The 15,766-nt window shown below is 34.3% G+C and overlaps 1 protein-coding gene across 1 annotated transcript in view; it reads left to right on the top strand.

Annotated features, from left to right (window-relative positions):
• LOC137406791 (FERM and PDZ domain-containing protein 4-like) overlaps positions 1–15,766 on the top strand; it is a 60,342-nt gene that overhangs the window by 4,307 nt on the left and 40,269 nt on the right. The window contains exons 2-3 of the mRNA XM_068093403.1: positions 9,338–9,472; positions 13,521–13,678. Of these exons, the coding sequence (XP_067949504.1) occupies positions 9,338–9,472; positions 13,521–13,678 (293 nt within the window). The remainder of the gene's footprint in view (positions 1–9,337; positions 9,473–13,520; positions 13,679–15,766) is intronic.

Genomic DNA, 15,766 nt, shown 5'->3' with positions numbered 1-15,766 from the left:
TAAAGCAAAAGTGCGATTATGACGTCTATAATTGGAAAGATTTCGACGGAATAAAGACCCTTAATGCTTAAACTTAGTCAATATCAACTTTCGCAATAAAAACAATCAGATCACCTCAAACATCAAAAACAATTGCAAAGGATAGAAAAATATTGATACTTCTTAGAAACCACTACAAATAATTTTTGTAAGCTCATCTTTAAGGAGTTTCTTGAAGTTTAAATAAACCTTATAACCACCATGTAGCACACTTTTCAGTTGTAATGAGTGGCTGTGGTGACATTTGCAAATAGGGTTTATACATATCCCACACTTGTTTCAAGGTGAAGTCTTGAAGCTAATAATGACGTGCTTCAAGTCAGTTTTTTCACAGAAAGGGGACTTGGAAAAAAATTGTTAGAATCAAATCTTCTGGAGAGCCTAAAATAGTCAACTGATATGCGAAATGCATTTGTTAGCCACGGTTTGTAAGGGGTGATCAGTTTACTTTTGTAATTGATCAATAAAATTCATTTATATCGGATTCATAATTTAAATGTAATATTAGCAAGCCGACAACCATATTAAAGAAACCCACAACCAGAACATTCAATGACAGAGCGGTGTGTACTTACTACAGATAGTTGTGACCCAACATAGGCTGATGCAATTATCATGAATGCAGTCGATTTTGCTTGTAACTTCCTGTTTGACCTAAGGACATAGCGGCAGATGGTTCAGAGTGCTATATATAATCTTCCACAAAATTCTTAATGGGAAACTTGACCTCAAAAATGAAAGGTCTTGATGGCAGAGCTAGTGAAAATTATTGGATACTCAGGGCAATTCAATTTTCTCCAACTTTTTTAAAATTAATTTTTTTACAATATTTGAAATCTGGTTACAGAATAATCTATTCTATACGGAATATTTTCTCGATTACATTTCTGCATTTGCAAACAACCACTAGACCATATACCAGGCACCACACATCTCGCCAATTTACATTATAGAACAGAGTTATGTAAAAGGAGCTTTTTTTTTAAATACGCATAATTTACTATGTTTTTTCTTGTTTCATGATTTATTTTGTTTAAAACAAACAACATTAAAGAGTATAAATCACGTTCATATCTACATGAATGTATCTATCTATAAATGCTTAAAAGAACTTTACAAGGCAGTTCATATACCCAGCATTGTTGGCACAGCAATGTTTAGACCTGCATTTACGTAAACTACATGTATGACGAACTATAAATAATAAAACCATATTCTTGTTGAGAGTACAGGATGAAATGATTGGATTGGCGTACTCGCTCAATACTTTCTTTATAGTAACAGAGTGTTTTACTAGTTCTCAATTATTCAGCACCATGCATATAATTTTTTTGATCACTTGGGATTCGTTAACAATGAATAAATTATGGAACTTTTCAAATAGTTATCTCAGTTGGTTTATTGCAAAAGTTTTGTCACCAGTTTATCAAATCGCTTATGTTTTGGCATCTCTCAGCATTCCTCAAAAGTGCTTCATCAGCTAGTAAGGTATCCTCCTTCACAAGAGAGTAACAGTGCAACCTAATAACTAGGCCTATAGCTATATGCTATACTAGCTCGATGCTATACACTGTTTTTATACCATGGTTAATTTGCAAGTTTGTTTCATCTGCCAGATAGAAACCGAAAAAGTCGTAAAACTGCACATCAAGCTAGTTTTGTTTGTCGCATGTGTCATGTTTTGCGAAAGATGAAAACGGCACTTTTGAATGATACAGAAGAAAATTCTACCCAAGCTTTTCTGTTTTAAACATTTCCACAATTCAGTCAATCTTATTGTCAAAGCGTGCTGCTAAGCGAGACCATAGTATGCCGCTGTGACTTCTGATGTAAAATTCCTTACTTTTTAACAAAGTGCCCGTGTTAATCCGCAACAAGTGAGTGTCGATCAAAACGCTTGTCAGACAGCAATTCAACGTGTGCACAATTCCAGATCTGTATCATCAATTGCGCAATGAAAAAAACATAGTGACTACCAGTATGAATGCGTGTAGAGGAAGTTGAGTGAGGTCATTTCTGTATCTAATGAGGCTTCCGTCTTGGTCTTCGTAATTTTATATCTTTAGGGAGAAAGCCTTGCGCCTACACTTAGTTGCACTTTTCCTTATTGTCTAAGACATTTCTTCTCTCATTCCTTAGGCCTCATTCTAGGTTCAAAAGAGAACAGGAAATAACTAATTTTATTTCAGCGAAGACCAATAGAGCAAACTGCATGAATGCTTTGTAGTTGACAGTAACCATAACCGATACATCTCATTACTGATTTATGCTCACTTTTGTGTCTTCATGTATCAACTTTGGTAAATCATGCTTTTATCCACCATGAAAGTGCATTGAAGTTGACAGACCAGATTAAAGATAAGACGGGTTGGTTTCCAAGGGTCCAATAATACCAAACATAGGCTTGAAACCCGCAAGCTAGTGCTTATAGATGGCTTTTTATTGGCATTAGCAAATCATCAACGAATGTGATGTTTTTCATTGCATGCCAAAACGAAAATGAGAAGACAGAAATTAGAAAACTATTGAATAAGTTGAACAAAAGTTTTTAAAAAGATAATAATCTAATAGTATTGTGGAGGGTTAGAATAGTGAATTATAGGTTTTAGCAACAGAAAGTTCGTAAACTGAAACATTCGATGGTGGATGTAGTATTTTAGTATTAAAAAATAGAAAATGATGTTTGTCATATGTGTAGAAGAATAAATTCAGATATCCTGGGCATAGTTTACACAGTATCTTGAAACCTGTAACAGAGATGCAGAAAAGCGCAAGTGTGGAATAAGGCAATACGGTCAACAATTTTGTGATGTGATTGGTGGAAGTGCGGTGAGCTGGAATTCGTGATCAGCAGTAAACAAGTTTTAGTATAGATTTCTGTAAGAAGAATGTCCTTTCCTGCTGCTGGTATGGTAGGACAGAAAAGTAAAGTAAAGAGCTAGAAAAGTTGAGCATGGCCAGTGAAATGAACAAGATTGGTTTATGATTAGCTCATCATCTCTGTGACAAAAAGTTGGATTACCTACGCTACTTACTGTCAATGTATTGATCTGTTGTAGTTTTCCTTGTTAATAGACAGAGCATATACTTTCATTGTCTTCAACTCATATTGATCTAGACATACACAATTATTGGAATTCCCTTGGAATTGTAATTAGATCTCGTTGTTACACTGATTGCTCAGCGCACCGCCTCTCATTGCCTTTCAACGTCTCTTCTTCCACTTCTTAACGCAAATCTTAAACGTACATTAACAGCTGTCACGCTACTCAGCCTTACCGTGGCTTTCTCTTGAGCACGTGACACGGTACTTCACCATCTTGTACTGAAAATTCAAATGAACTCACGTGCATAAAGCTATCATGAAACCATCAGACTTTGGCTAATTTTGACCCAGATTCTCAACCATAAAAGCACCTGCACATTAACTCTCTCTGTTGGTTGTAGAATACTTGTCAAGTTGTGCTTCACCTCATAAAAGTTGTGAGACATGAAATGATCATGGCATGCATATGAAAACAACTAACACTAGCAAGTCAAGTTGATATTTTAGACCACAATTAAACTATATCTTTGGTAAAGTAGTTATTTATTTAATACAAGCATTTTATGTTCCACAAGGTTCACACTTATGATTAAGAGTGCATTATCTAAAAAGGTTTTGGCTGAATCGAGCATTTATGTAAAAACAAAAACTATATATTTCTGTCATTTCAAAAGCCATAGGCTTTTTTAATATATAGAAGACTTTTTAGTAAACACTGAGTAAGAAGGCAGCCCTAAAAATGGCTGTTGGAAAAGGAGTCTTTACCAGGAATGTCACCTGGTATCCCTCCTTCACAAGAGAGTACAGTGCAACATGATAACTAGGCCAAATCAGTAGTGTGTGAAGGCAGGTAAAGAATCTCAGACTATGTTTTTTGGAAACTGATCTGGAGTGTCAGATGTTGGTAGGAAAGGGAACAATAAAGGGATACTAAATGCTGATACCCTGTTACGACGTTGCTCTATGGTCGGGTGAGTTGAGACCATTGCTTTAAATAACTGAGCAGAACAAGTGAGCAAAAACCTCTTTGGCTTGATTGACTATGAGTCGTTCCCAAAGGATCGCATTACTAGTTGGTTGCTCTTAGTTAGAAAGAAAAGAGGTAAAACTACTTATTAGTTAATAAGAGAATTCTGTCGATGTCTATTGAATCGCTTGACCAACCAAATGTTCGATAGCCAAAGTACCTACAATAAATCATTACAATGAACAAAAAGATATGCTAATTAAAATAAATTGTAATTACTCACTATGATTTGCTTAAAATTTATCTATGGCTCTCATTTTGCAGGATTTTCATACTTAGTGGCAAGGTCAGAGGTTAAAGGTCTGAGAGTTGGTGCGGCATTTAAATTTGCTAGTAATAAGAGCTGGCTCATGGTCTTGAGCTGTTTATATAGCTATATTCTTGCTATACTTGGCTTTCGTAGCCTTCGTCAGATCATGTAGCAGCATATACAGTTATATGCTAAAAAGGCTACTAGTAGAAATGGTTAGGTAAGATACAAGTTTTGACAATGAAATTCAGTTTTGAGATACTTACTGAACCCTATCAGGTTTAAAATGAAGAGTACAGAATGGAATACATTTGTGAATACTACTATCTGAAGTACATATGTGTATATTGTATGCTTGTCTATACATTTTATGTAAAGTCCATATGGAGCTTGAATACTCATTTTTTGATCCATTGATATTTATTATTTAAGAAAAAACCCGACATTTAGGCTGGATTCCCACTAAATGTGAAGTAGCTACGAAGTATGTTTTCTATGAAGTATGTTTATAGAAAACATACTTCATAGCTGAAAATTTAATCCTTTGTGTCAATAGTTAAAAACTAAACAATGTACTCGGGATTTTTTTCATTTTGCTAGTCGCTAAGATGAACTGATTAAACAACAATAGCAATAACAATATGTATTATAATTTAAACCATCCGCAAAATTGATTCAATCTTCATTGACTACATTGTACCCAAGCATAGCAGAAATTTTTAGGTACACCATATTCAATGAAGATTGAATTAAGTTTGCTGATGGTTTAGAATGCAATAATTATTTTGTAGATATTTTATTGTTACTACATACATAATAAAAAATGATTTACATTATCAAAAGCACATACCGCCTGGAAAATACAGAGTATATATGCTTTTGATTTCTGGACTGACATATTTTGTCTGGTTACTTCTGAAGCCCTAAGCCAATCAGAAGCTTTTTGTCTGAGCTCTCTGATGATGCAAGATTTAAAAGACTTGTTAGGTTCACTTCAACAAAAATAACTTCTATAAAAAAATTAACTGCAGCAGTGATTGGAATTTAGTCTCATAGAGAAGTGACATTCTGTTGTATCTACCAGCAGTGTCATGCCTGTAGCTCTTTTGAACTTTGACAAAGGATGCTTTGTTAAAAAAAATTTGGTAAATCATTAATTAGTAAAACTATGAAAAGAATGTTGGAGGTGATTGCGATATTAGGGATATAGTTTGTATTATCCCTATCTGTGTGTATCACTACTTCCTTTTCAGAGTCTTTTGCTTCATATTTGTGTGCTTGTAGTTATCATTTGAACTAAGTGTGGATCATTATCACCTTGTCAACAGGTACCCATGCTTAAAAAAAATATACGTATCTCCACTTTATTCTCCTTCTCTGAGCTGCCCCGAGGGCAAATACAGAATGAAAGCATGACTTGATAGTTTGCTATACAATCACTGTTTGCCCGGAGAGTTCTAAAACCAAAATAATCTTACTATATACAAAAATTATTTTATTTTAAATCTAATTTTATTCAATATATCATAATCTTAAATGTGTACGATTATTATATGCCCTCACTAGACTACCATCTGAGTGAACGGAGAGACTAAATACGTTTCTTGTTTCTTGACTGGTTAAATCAACCTCTACAGCACACACTGTACTTTCTGCTCAACACTAAGTAACCAGTATTTTGGGAGTTTGTGTTACACTTTCTACAGTTCATCAGGTCAATTTCAATATAATATAATCTCATCTCAACTATTCACCCTTAGTATCACTCTCAGTGTGAGAACTGCTCTTTAATTGTGTTTCTAACTTCAGAACATTTTGTTGTTGTTGTTTTTGCTGTTGTTGTTGTTGTTTTTGATTTTGTTGTTGTTGTTGTTGTTGTTGTCGTTGTCATAACTGCATTAGATTATGGGTTTGTTTGAAATTTGAGATCGGCTTTTGTGTCTAAATATTGACCAATAAACATACGCAGGGTGATGACCATTTTGTGCATAAGCCAACCAATATTCTCTTAAGTAGCCTTGACTTTTCAGCTTAAAAGAGGTCATAATTTTTATCCTCCAGGAAAACACTAAACTATGAATGTTGACACTATTGTATGTAGTCAACTTATCATAAGGTATAAGCTGCATGATTAGCTAGCTCACAGATATTGAAGATATTGGCCGACAATATTTAAACCTACTGTGATGAAGAATTTTATTAGTATACTAATTTATTGGCCAATGCCAAAATTATTTAGCTGACTGGAAGGTTGTGACCTAGACAAACTTTTCTGAGCTTCCTAATCTACTCATGCCAGTACACAAGAACCTCATCGATACTAAGATAGAAATTCTTTTAATAATATGATAGAAACAGTGGCTGCAAGTAGACTTCATTATTTGAAAATACCTGTACAAACAACAGAGAGACTGTTGAAGTATATGTATATAAAAATACATGACTGTACAAACAATAGAGCCACCCGCAATGTATAGCCCGCAATTGGAAAAAATACCTTTAACCCTCCCAATGTATATTTTATACGCATGAACCATAAAATGTGATTGAGTTTCTTTTAAAATCTGCTTGACACACTTGGATAAAAATTAAATTTTTAAACTTGTTAAAAGCTTTCAACCTGTTAATAATATTGGTTGCTAACAGGCTGTGATATAATGCTTTTAAATACCCCAAACTTAATATAGGCTATCATAAACGAAGCAAGTTTTATTTAAAAGCTTTTAAGACTGAAAGTGTCTCAGCCCCAGCTGTCTAACCGCAGCACTATATGCTCCTAGCCCATGACCATGCATATGAAAATGCACGAGACAGCAGAGATAAAGTTAAAAGTACTCAACGCTAGAAGAATAGATGCCAGATAGCTATTGTCCTCCAAATATTTGCAACAATTATATAGCCATCTACAGAATCACAATCTTGGCACGAGCCTGGTTCCTACATTAACACGGATATTAGCATCTTGGCAGAAGCATAGATTCAGCTTTCATCGCCCATCAAAGACTACATTACGTCCTTTCTACCAGCATTGTTGAGTCTTACCTCTAGGAAACCATCGTAATCCTAATGATCCCATTTCTATCTTGTAATACTAATAACTCAGCTTCGCTACTCGTTTCCGTGGCAACATGTTGCCAAACAGCAAACACTGTCTCTGTATGGTCAGAATTGATTTGATATGACTGCGTTTAGGTTCTAGTTAGGTGTTAGTCACAGAGAGGGCTGATTATGGTAAGATTTGATTTAAGAGTACCGTGTCTTGAAACTATACTCATAAGTTCAAAGGTTTGCAGTGAGCTGTTTTATTTTTGTTGTTTTTAGGCAAGTTTTGATGTCAAAGCAGTTAAACAAGCCCTTCAACAATATCAAATTTTGTCTAAATTAAACTTTAATCTTGAAATTTTGATGTTTTTTTCAGAATTATTTTAAAGAAAATTATGCTTGCGAACAAAACAGAAAAACACCAACACAAAGATTAGATATCAGCACATTTAGAATTTAGCACTAACTATAGTTATACTGTGAGCGTGTGCAATTTTTGCCAAGTCTGCTAATTAATGCTGCCTTTAACTGAAATTCTCTGCAAAATATATTCTTCAGGCAAAACTACGATAGTGCTTACATCCCTAGAAAGGAGAACCTGCTGAGATCTGTCGGCTAACCGCAGTTGATTCACTAATTGCTCCTAGACTATGTGTTGACATTAGCACCGCTCAGCTGATGGTTTTCTTAACAAGACAATATGTGCTAATATTTACTGATGTAAACTTTACAATGTATATAGAAGGTGATATATTGAACAGTCACGTACAGACCTACATGAAAGTTGATTGTTGAGTAAATACTTACAGTTAGTTTACTTACAAATTCAACATTTAATGAATATAGAATCTGAAACGAGCTAATACTACATTGTTTTATGAATCGATTTGTAAGTGAGCGGTGAGATCATATATTGAAGATTTTCATGTTTTATGACTGCAGCTCATAACAATTCCTGACGGATACATTCAAACAAAAGTTGTAATCTCAGCAGCCCAGCAGTCAGAAATGCGTAGTCATAGCGCAATGGGGCATTAAAGGCTGTATTCGAGTTACATAAAAAAGTCTTTTTGATTTGAGGCTGGGAAGGTTGAATCACACTGGAGATGACAATTACTAAATTCCCATACAGTTTTAGCGTAATGACACGTCTCCAAATGGCGCTGCAATGCCATCACAAACAGCTGTGTTGCTCTCATTCTGCTGGATCTCAGTATTGCTGCTTGGAAGCAAAACACCCATGTAATGCACCATCTTTGTGGCATAGAATTGATTTTAGCGACCGGCTCTGTCATACTCGCGCGCCCGCGTGCCTAGGTCTTGCTCTCTCGTTGCCTCATATGCAGAAATGTTTGACGCCCGACCACTACGCTACTGTACTGCCCTATGGAAACATGATCTACATGTTGGCCCAGCACCGATCGCTGGTACTGGCGCACTCGGGTATCACTAGACTATTGCTGTATGATAACTCACCAACGGTAGACACTGTTAAACACTACTAGGCTACTAAATTCAACTTTACCATGAAGGCTCAGCAAAAGCCCACAAAAAGTGTTAAACCCACGCATAATCCTTTGCTCTTGACAGTTGTGAAATTCAATATAAATCTACAATTAAATACTATTATGGTGCTTGTAACACACATTTTATGCAGTTTTTTTTTCTAAGTTGTTCAAAAAAATTCGTTTAAACCCAAATTTTCTTTTTGCTACATGCTGCAGCTAAGCTAATGTAATTAGCACCAATTTTAGCTGTACCAAGGCACTTTTCAGATCACCTGTCACATCGCCTGTCACATTGGTAGTTAGATGAACCTAGAGATTATAAAAGTCTTTTGTGTTTGTAGACTGACATGCAGTTAATCTGGTTTTTCGATATGGAAGCACCAAGGAGTGTGTGAGTTTTTTATGACTATGTTGTCTACTTGTAGCCATGAGAATGAAGAAAGTCTGGATGGACTACGTGGCAGCATTACTCACAGCTCTAATGGCAGCTTTGATCAGGCAGGGCTGCCACCTGGATGGGAATCAGCAATTGACAAGGATGGACGACTCTACTATATGAAGTAAGTATGCAACCATCTTTAGTGAATACGTTGTTTGGTTTACAATTTAATCAGCATTTGAAAACAAATATTTAGAATCTACCTTATGCTGACTTTAATTAGCTAGAAGGTTTTAAAAAAGTATTGTGCATATAAAAGATGTTATATTTGGTAACAGTTGTCTTTTGTTCTGATAACAAGTACCGCCGTGTTGGTTGACTGTCAGACATGTTTAGGCACGTATAAAGGAAAACTTTGGCTTGTGACCATCCTTATGTGCCAAAGTCTTGACATACAAGATCTGAACAAATATAAGTTTATATACAAAAACTTGTTAAATATGAAATCCACAATTTTTCAACCAATTACAAATAAAAAAGCTTAACCTAAATCAAAAATATAATTTAGAACAATAACCAAATATAGATTTTTTTATTCAAGATAGATAAAATTTATATTTATTTATGTATATTATTGCAAGTTAAGTTACATATTTCTATCGCTGATTCTACCCAAAAAGAATTCTGTTCTCATTTCTCTAAAGTCACAATCAATGGCTCTATTTACAAATTATTACTTCAATGATTTTTTTTCGTATAGTACTGCTTTATTCTTTTATTTTAAATGGTTTTGTGTGATGTGGCTGTTTACATACAAAATGTTAGTTCTTGCAGAATGTATTGTTAACTTTTTGACTTTAGAAAGAATTAAACGGGATATAAGGGATTCTTATAGGATCATTTGCTCCAACATGCAACCGCCTCAACATACAAGTCATGTGTTAACTTTTTTATGGAAAGGTTTGACTGGAAATTAACTATCAAGGGTTTGGGTATTAGTTTGTAATAGATGTTTATATTTAAATGTTTCAAAGTCAGCAATTTGTTACATCCAAGTAAGAAATAAGATATTATAAATAAAAAATATCAAACAGCAGTAATAGACTTGCTGATAACTGAAAACTTTATAAAAAATTTAGATTTAAAGGTTGACTTGCAACAAAATTCACATTACAGTTATTTGGTATCAAAAGATTCACCTTGTCTTACTCTGTTGTGTAGTAGGTGCCAAATGTGTGGGAATGTGATTACAAGCTCTTTAACGCTCAAAAACGAAAAGCCGCCGTAGATTGGAATCTCTTTATTTCGATGACGTATTCATTACAGTTTGGTTATTGTCTTGTCACGTGATGTTGTCACGTGAATTGAAAGGCCAATAAAAAGCTCAATATAAAACTTATCGTAACACTAGTTTATCAGAAACGCTTCGGGTTTTACCAAAGACCCCGTATCAAATATAGATGCTCGCTACTTTACAGTTTTGTTTCGGCGTTATTCAATTGTAAAGTCGTAATCTGATCGTGTGACCCAATACTTCGCAAATAATTTTTGCAGCACTTTTGATTATCACAGGTAACCAACAGGCTCGTCATGATTATCAGACAATGATATGTACTCCTTCGAGCTAAGGCTAAAAAGTTAAACGGTTTTTACGATAAGTTATAAGATATCAGTGCTAAAAGTAACAGCGATGACGATAAAACAGACGAGTAAAAACAATAGACATGGTTTTATTGAATGCGTGAAGTATATTTGTGAAAATATTTCGGCGACTGAGGTTGCATGAAAGTGTAAACAGAAACCATCTTGTAACGACTACGTCCCATTTGAGCCGTTTTGAAATTACGGCGGTCTCGTGTGGCTGCGATTAAATGTTTGTTTTTTTTTTGCTTTTAAAAGCTTGTAATCACATTCCCATATATTTTGCACCTACAATACAACAGAGTAAGACATGGTGAATCTTATGATACCAAATAACTGTAATGTGAATTTTGTTGCAAGTCAACCTTTAAGGCTAATAGACTGAGTTCTGTTGTGAATGTTTTTGCAACAGAAAATGAAACGCCCTATCATCATATATTTCTGTAGATAGTTATAGAAACTCATACAAAAACTCTCATAGACACACAAGAAACTAATCACTTCATGTAATGATTAACATGTATTTATATTACTAGATTGTTAATGTATCTGAAGTTGTTGTGATCTATCTGAGCATTCAGGAGTAAACAAGACTTTCAGCAACTCGTACACAGATGTATTTCCAATATTTAAAAGTTTATTTTTGTACCAGTTGAAAAAGCTAATTTTTCTGTTAAGTAAAGATTGATTTTAAAAACAAACTTTAGCTTGAGTAACAAGTCTGACTTGAGATGGTATACTGAAGGTCTATGACAAGATCTTCTCAGCTTTTGCCAGTAGTCAACATCCAGCTATATTGACTTACGTACTTTTGTCGCACGCCATGCATATTATTGCAATATTTCTACTGTTGTAATAGATGCCATACCATGCACATGGTGTAATGAGCACCTAATTATTCTGTGTTTATCTTTGCTCTAAGTTTATCAACCTTCAGTTTAATTGAATTACAATTTGTTTAGTTTAATCCTGCCTTGTACCGACGAGACTCTATTTGTTATATTTTCTAAATTCGAATCCGTTTTTAATCGTTAAGCAAGGATCTACAAGATATGTAATTGAAGGCTATTGTCTTGTCAACTTACTCTCTTAGTATTTAAAAATATTGTTTAGTATCTATTATTTGTATTTAGTATTTATTTTAGTATTTTATTCATTTTGTATTTAATATTTTCTCATGAGAAAATGGAGCAACTTTCTGGAAACTTATCAAAATATGATGACAGAGCTGGTAACTTTTTGACCAGCTAAAATGCTAAATGAACCTGTAGCCTTACCTGATGGCTGTTCAAACTACTAAGATTAGCTTTTATATATACTAGTAGCCTGGTGGTCTAGTTCACCATGAGAGGTCATCAGGCGCAATAACTGTTTTCATAATTCTTCCAAAATACATTGATTGGCGCAGGCATTAGCTTTGGTCCACAAAGCTGAATGCTGTGAGTTCGAATCTCGCATGATGCAATCTTTTTTCAACATCCAACTTTGGCTTTAAAAAAAAGGAAAGACAACTCTTATTATGGTAAAGATAGAGTGCAGCGCAAATAAAGAAAACTAATGTAACTTAGCGAATCATACTTTTTTATTGTACCAGTAAATTGCTGTATCATTGGTGGTTGTCTGTACAATGAGGAATAGCGTATTCTTGAGCTCAGCTGTTGAGCTGGTAATATAGAGATATATAGGCCTATTGCATTTAAATGCAATAATAAGTTTTTCATATTACACTTGCATAGCTTCAAGTAACAGTTGCTGTGTTCAGCACTATGACTCGAGTCTCAGTATGATAGTGCATTTTTAAATGGTTTGCGATTAGTATATGTTGAACAACCAAATAATTTAATTGTATATTTAATTGTAATTAATTTCATAATAATATGTTCATAATAATAATAACAACGCGTTCATCATATGTTTTTGCATGGTAAACAAATATGTAGACTGACTCTAGAATGCTCACCTAATAGCTCAGTGTGTTTGAATTCTATTCTACATCAAATATCAGGGGGGACAAATGACAAAACTTTTTGTTTTTGTTGGAGTTGTTCTCACTTTGCTTATATGCTATGATGATAGTATAACACCTTGTAGTTGGAGAACAAAGCGACTTCTCAAAATGGTTTAATAACGCACTTTTTTGCAGTTTTCCTAATAACTTATTAGCATTATCTATTGTTGAACTGAAAACATTAATAACATATACACTACTAACACAAGAAAAAGTAGATTATATTATCCCAGCAAAGCAGTTGGTGTTGCTGTGTCCTACAAGGAATAAAGGCTGAAGACTTACTTCAAAAACCTGTTGATAAATGACTTATGATTGACGCATATAGAACTTTTTCGACAGTTTAAAAATGTTCTTCAAAAGTTTTTACATAGCAAAGATTTTTAGACTGACCACAGAATGCTACACTCATAGCTTAATGTGCTTACATTCATCAAACACCAGAGCAGAGCAATAAAATATTCTGTTTTTGTCAGGGTTGTCCTCCCCTAGCTTATATTGTGTAACCTTTGTATAACGTCTTAGTTAAAGAACAAGGCTATTTTTCACAAAAAGTTTAACAACACACATTCTTTTGCAGCCATAATGATAACATTTCCACTTACAATGACCCAAGAAACCAGTTGGAGTATGAATACGCAGAGACTCGCATTATTTCACTTAGCAGAGATCCCCAGCTTGGCTTTGGTTTTGTGGCAGGAAGTGAGCGACCCGTTGTTGTTCGCTGTGTCACAGAAGGTGAGGCTTTTGCTAGCGTATGTTTTACATCAAGCATTTGGAGTCCAAATTAGAAACTTATGAACTGATCTTTAAGCATAATCTCTCGAAATACAAAGGTCAATATGTAAAGCCAGCTGACATCATTGTGGATAGTGAATTTTTTCATCATTCCATATTCGTGACCATTCCAACTTTTTGAATAAGTTATCAAACTTTAAAATAACTATAAAAAAATTAAAACTTTGAACCAGTCCAGATGGGTACTGATACATAACATGTAAAAGCTTTTATATTAAAACTTACACATTTCATGTAGTAACATGCGTTTGTACTACTAGACTAGCTGTGCTACTCGGCGTTGCTCGGGTAATAAAAACTTTTTAGGTAGAAAATTGATTTGTATTTAACATATAACAACATTTGTCATTCTAACTTTCCAACTACATATCATGAAATAAGTGTTTTGTGTAGTTGAAATGAATTAAGAGAGAAAATAAAAACAACTGTAAAGGTTTTCAAACATCCATAAATTTGAAATTTCATAACTTTCAGCTGCGTACAGCATATCTTTTAATAACGTACAGTAGAACCTCGGTTCTCAAACATAATCCATTCCAGAGGGTTGTTAGAGAACCGAGTTGTTCAAGATCCGAACCAATGTTTTCCATTAAAATAAATTTACGTATTTAATTTATGTTTAATCCATTCCAAGACAAAAACACAACTTCGGCAAAGTATTTTTTCAACATTTTACACCATAAACTGTACTGTATACTGCATACTATTAATAAAAATGGGTAGATATAGACCGTGTTTAATTTTAATAAAAGGTTTTCTATTTATAATGATGGAAAAAATGTAAACATTTTGCATTTTTGGCTCTTAAAACATCAAAAACATTAAAGGTTCAGATACAATACTAAAAATTTCAGAAATTGATAATGAAACAGCAAAAAATGCAACAGATCAGTTACATCAAAAATCATAGAAAAATAAAAATATAAACAGCAGTGGCACGTTTACTTCACATCTTTAAAGGAGAATCTTCCTCCAAAACAATTTAGGGTAACTCGACTGGAGGGATATCTCTCTAGCAAATTCCTTCAGTAGAAGAGACGCTGTCCCAGATGGTTCCTCCCTTTTTGTAAAGAATATATGAAGTGTAAAATGCTTCTCCGCTTGTTAACGAATGTTTCTTGCTGTTTTCAAAGCTGTTCTCATTCCTATGCGCATATTCCAGTTTGGTCGAGAACCGAATTTATGTTCGAGATCCGATACAAACAAATCTCAAAATCCTTGGCCGAAAACTAAAGCGTTCGAGAATCGAAGTTCCACTAAATGTAATCAGTATACGAATCGCCAAACTTTAAGTTCAAAATAAATTATTGTCGATATCGTGAGGCAGAATAAATTAGCCCTAACGAAAAAAACGAAAAAGCATCGCGTTGCATATACTAGGTCCTAAAATATTTCTGAACAGGAGCATCATAATTTGTGGACGCAAGGCTAAAATAATTAGCAGGCGCATGGTGTATTCGTTATATGAAAACTATGACATTCTAGCTCAATGGTAGAGCATCCGGATATGAAACTTGTCGATGTGTTTGTCGTGAGTTCAAATCCATCGGTACGCGGAATTTTAATATCAAGATTTTAAGATCTTTAACCAGAATGACACACATATCCACAGACATACTTTGAAAAAAAAAATATATACTGTACATAGACCGTTAACATATTTGAACTTGCTGTGATTTATCTGAGCATTCAGGAGGAGACAACTCAATATTATCTTTGAGAACTATTAATAAAAGCTCAAGGACCAACCAGGTCTTGAGAAACGCAGTTGTGAGCTTGTTTCGGAGTCGTTCCTAGTCAGTGATCAGTATATACATTGATTAGTTTATGACTACATAAGTCTAACTTGCTCACATTGAGAACCCTTGAAAAAAAACGGGGAAGGCAACTCAGAATTGAGTTGTTTGGAGTTGTTGTCTTGATTCCTTATTTAGTACATAATATGCTTATAATATGGTTTCTCTATTTGCCACGCAATAGAGGCAGTTATGAATATCACTTAATGCGTTCATCAGCTTTTGCATGAGT

This window comes from Watersipora subatra, chromosome 10 (assembly GCF_963576615.1).
Source record: "Watersipora subatra chromosome 10, tzWatSuba1.1, whole genome shotgun sequence".
Classification (NCBI taxonomy): domain Eukaryota; kingdom Metazoa; phylum Bryozoa; class Gymnolaemata; order Cheilostomatida; family Watersiporidae; genus Watersipora; species Watersipora subatra.
Note: the sequence above shows the minus strand (reverse complement) of the source record. Positions and strands in the feature narration are given on the sequence as shown.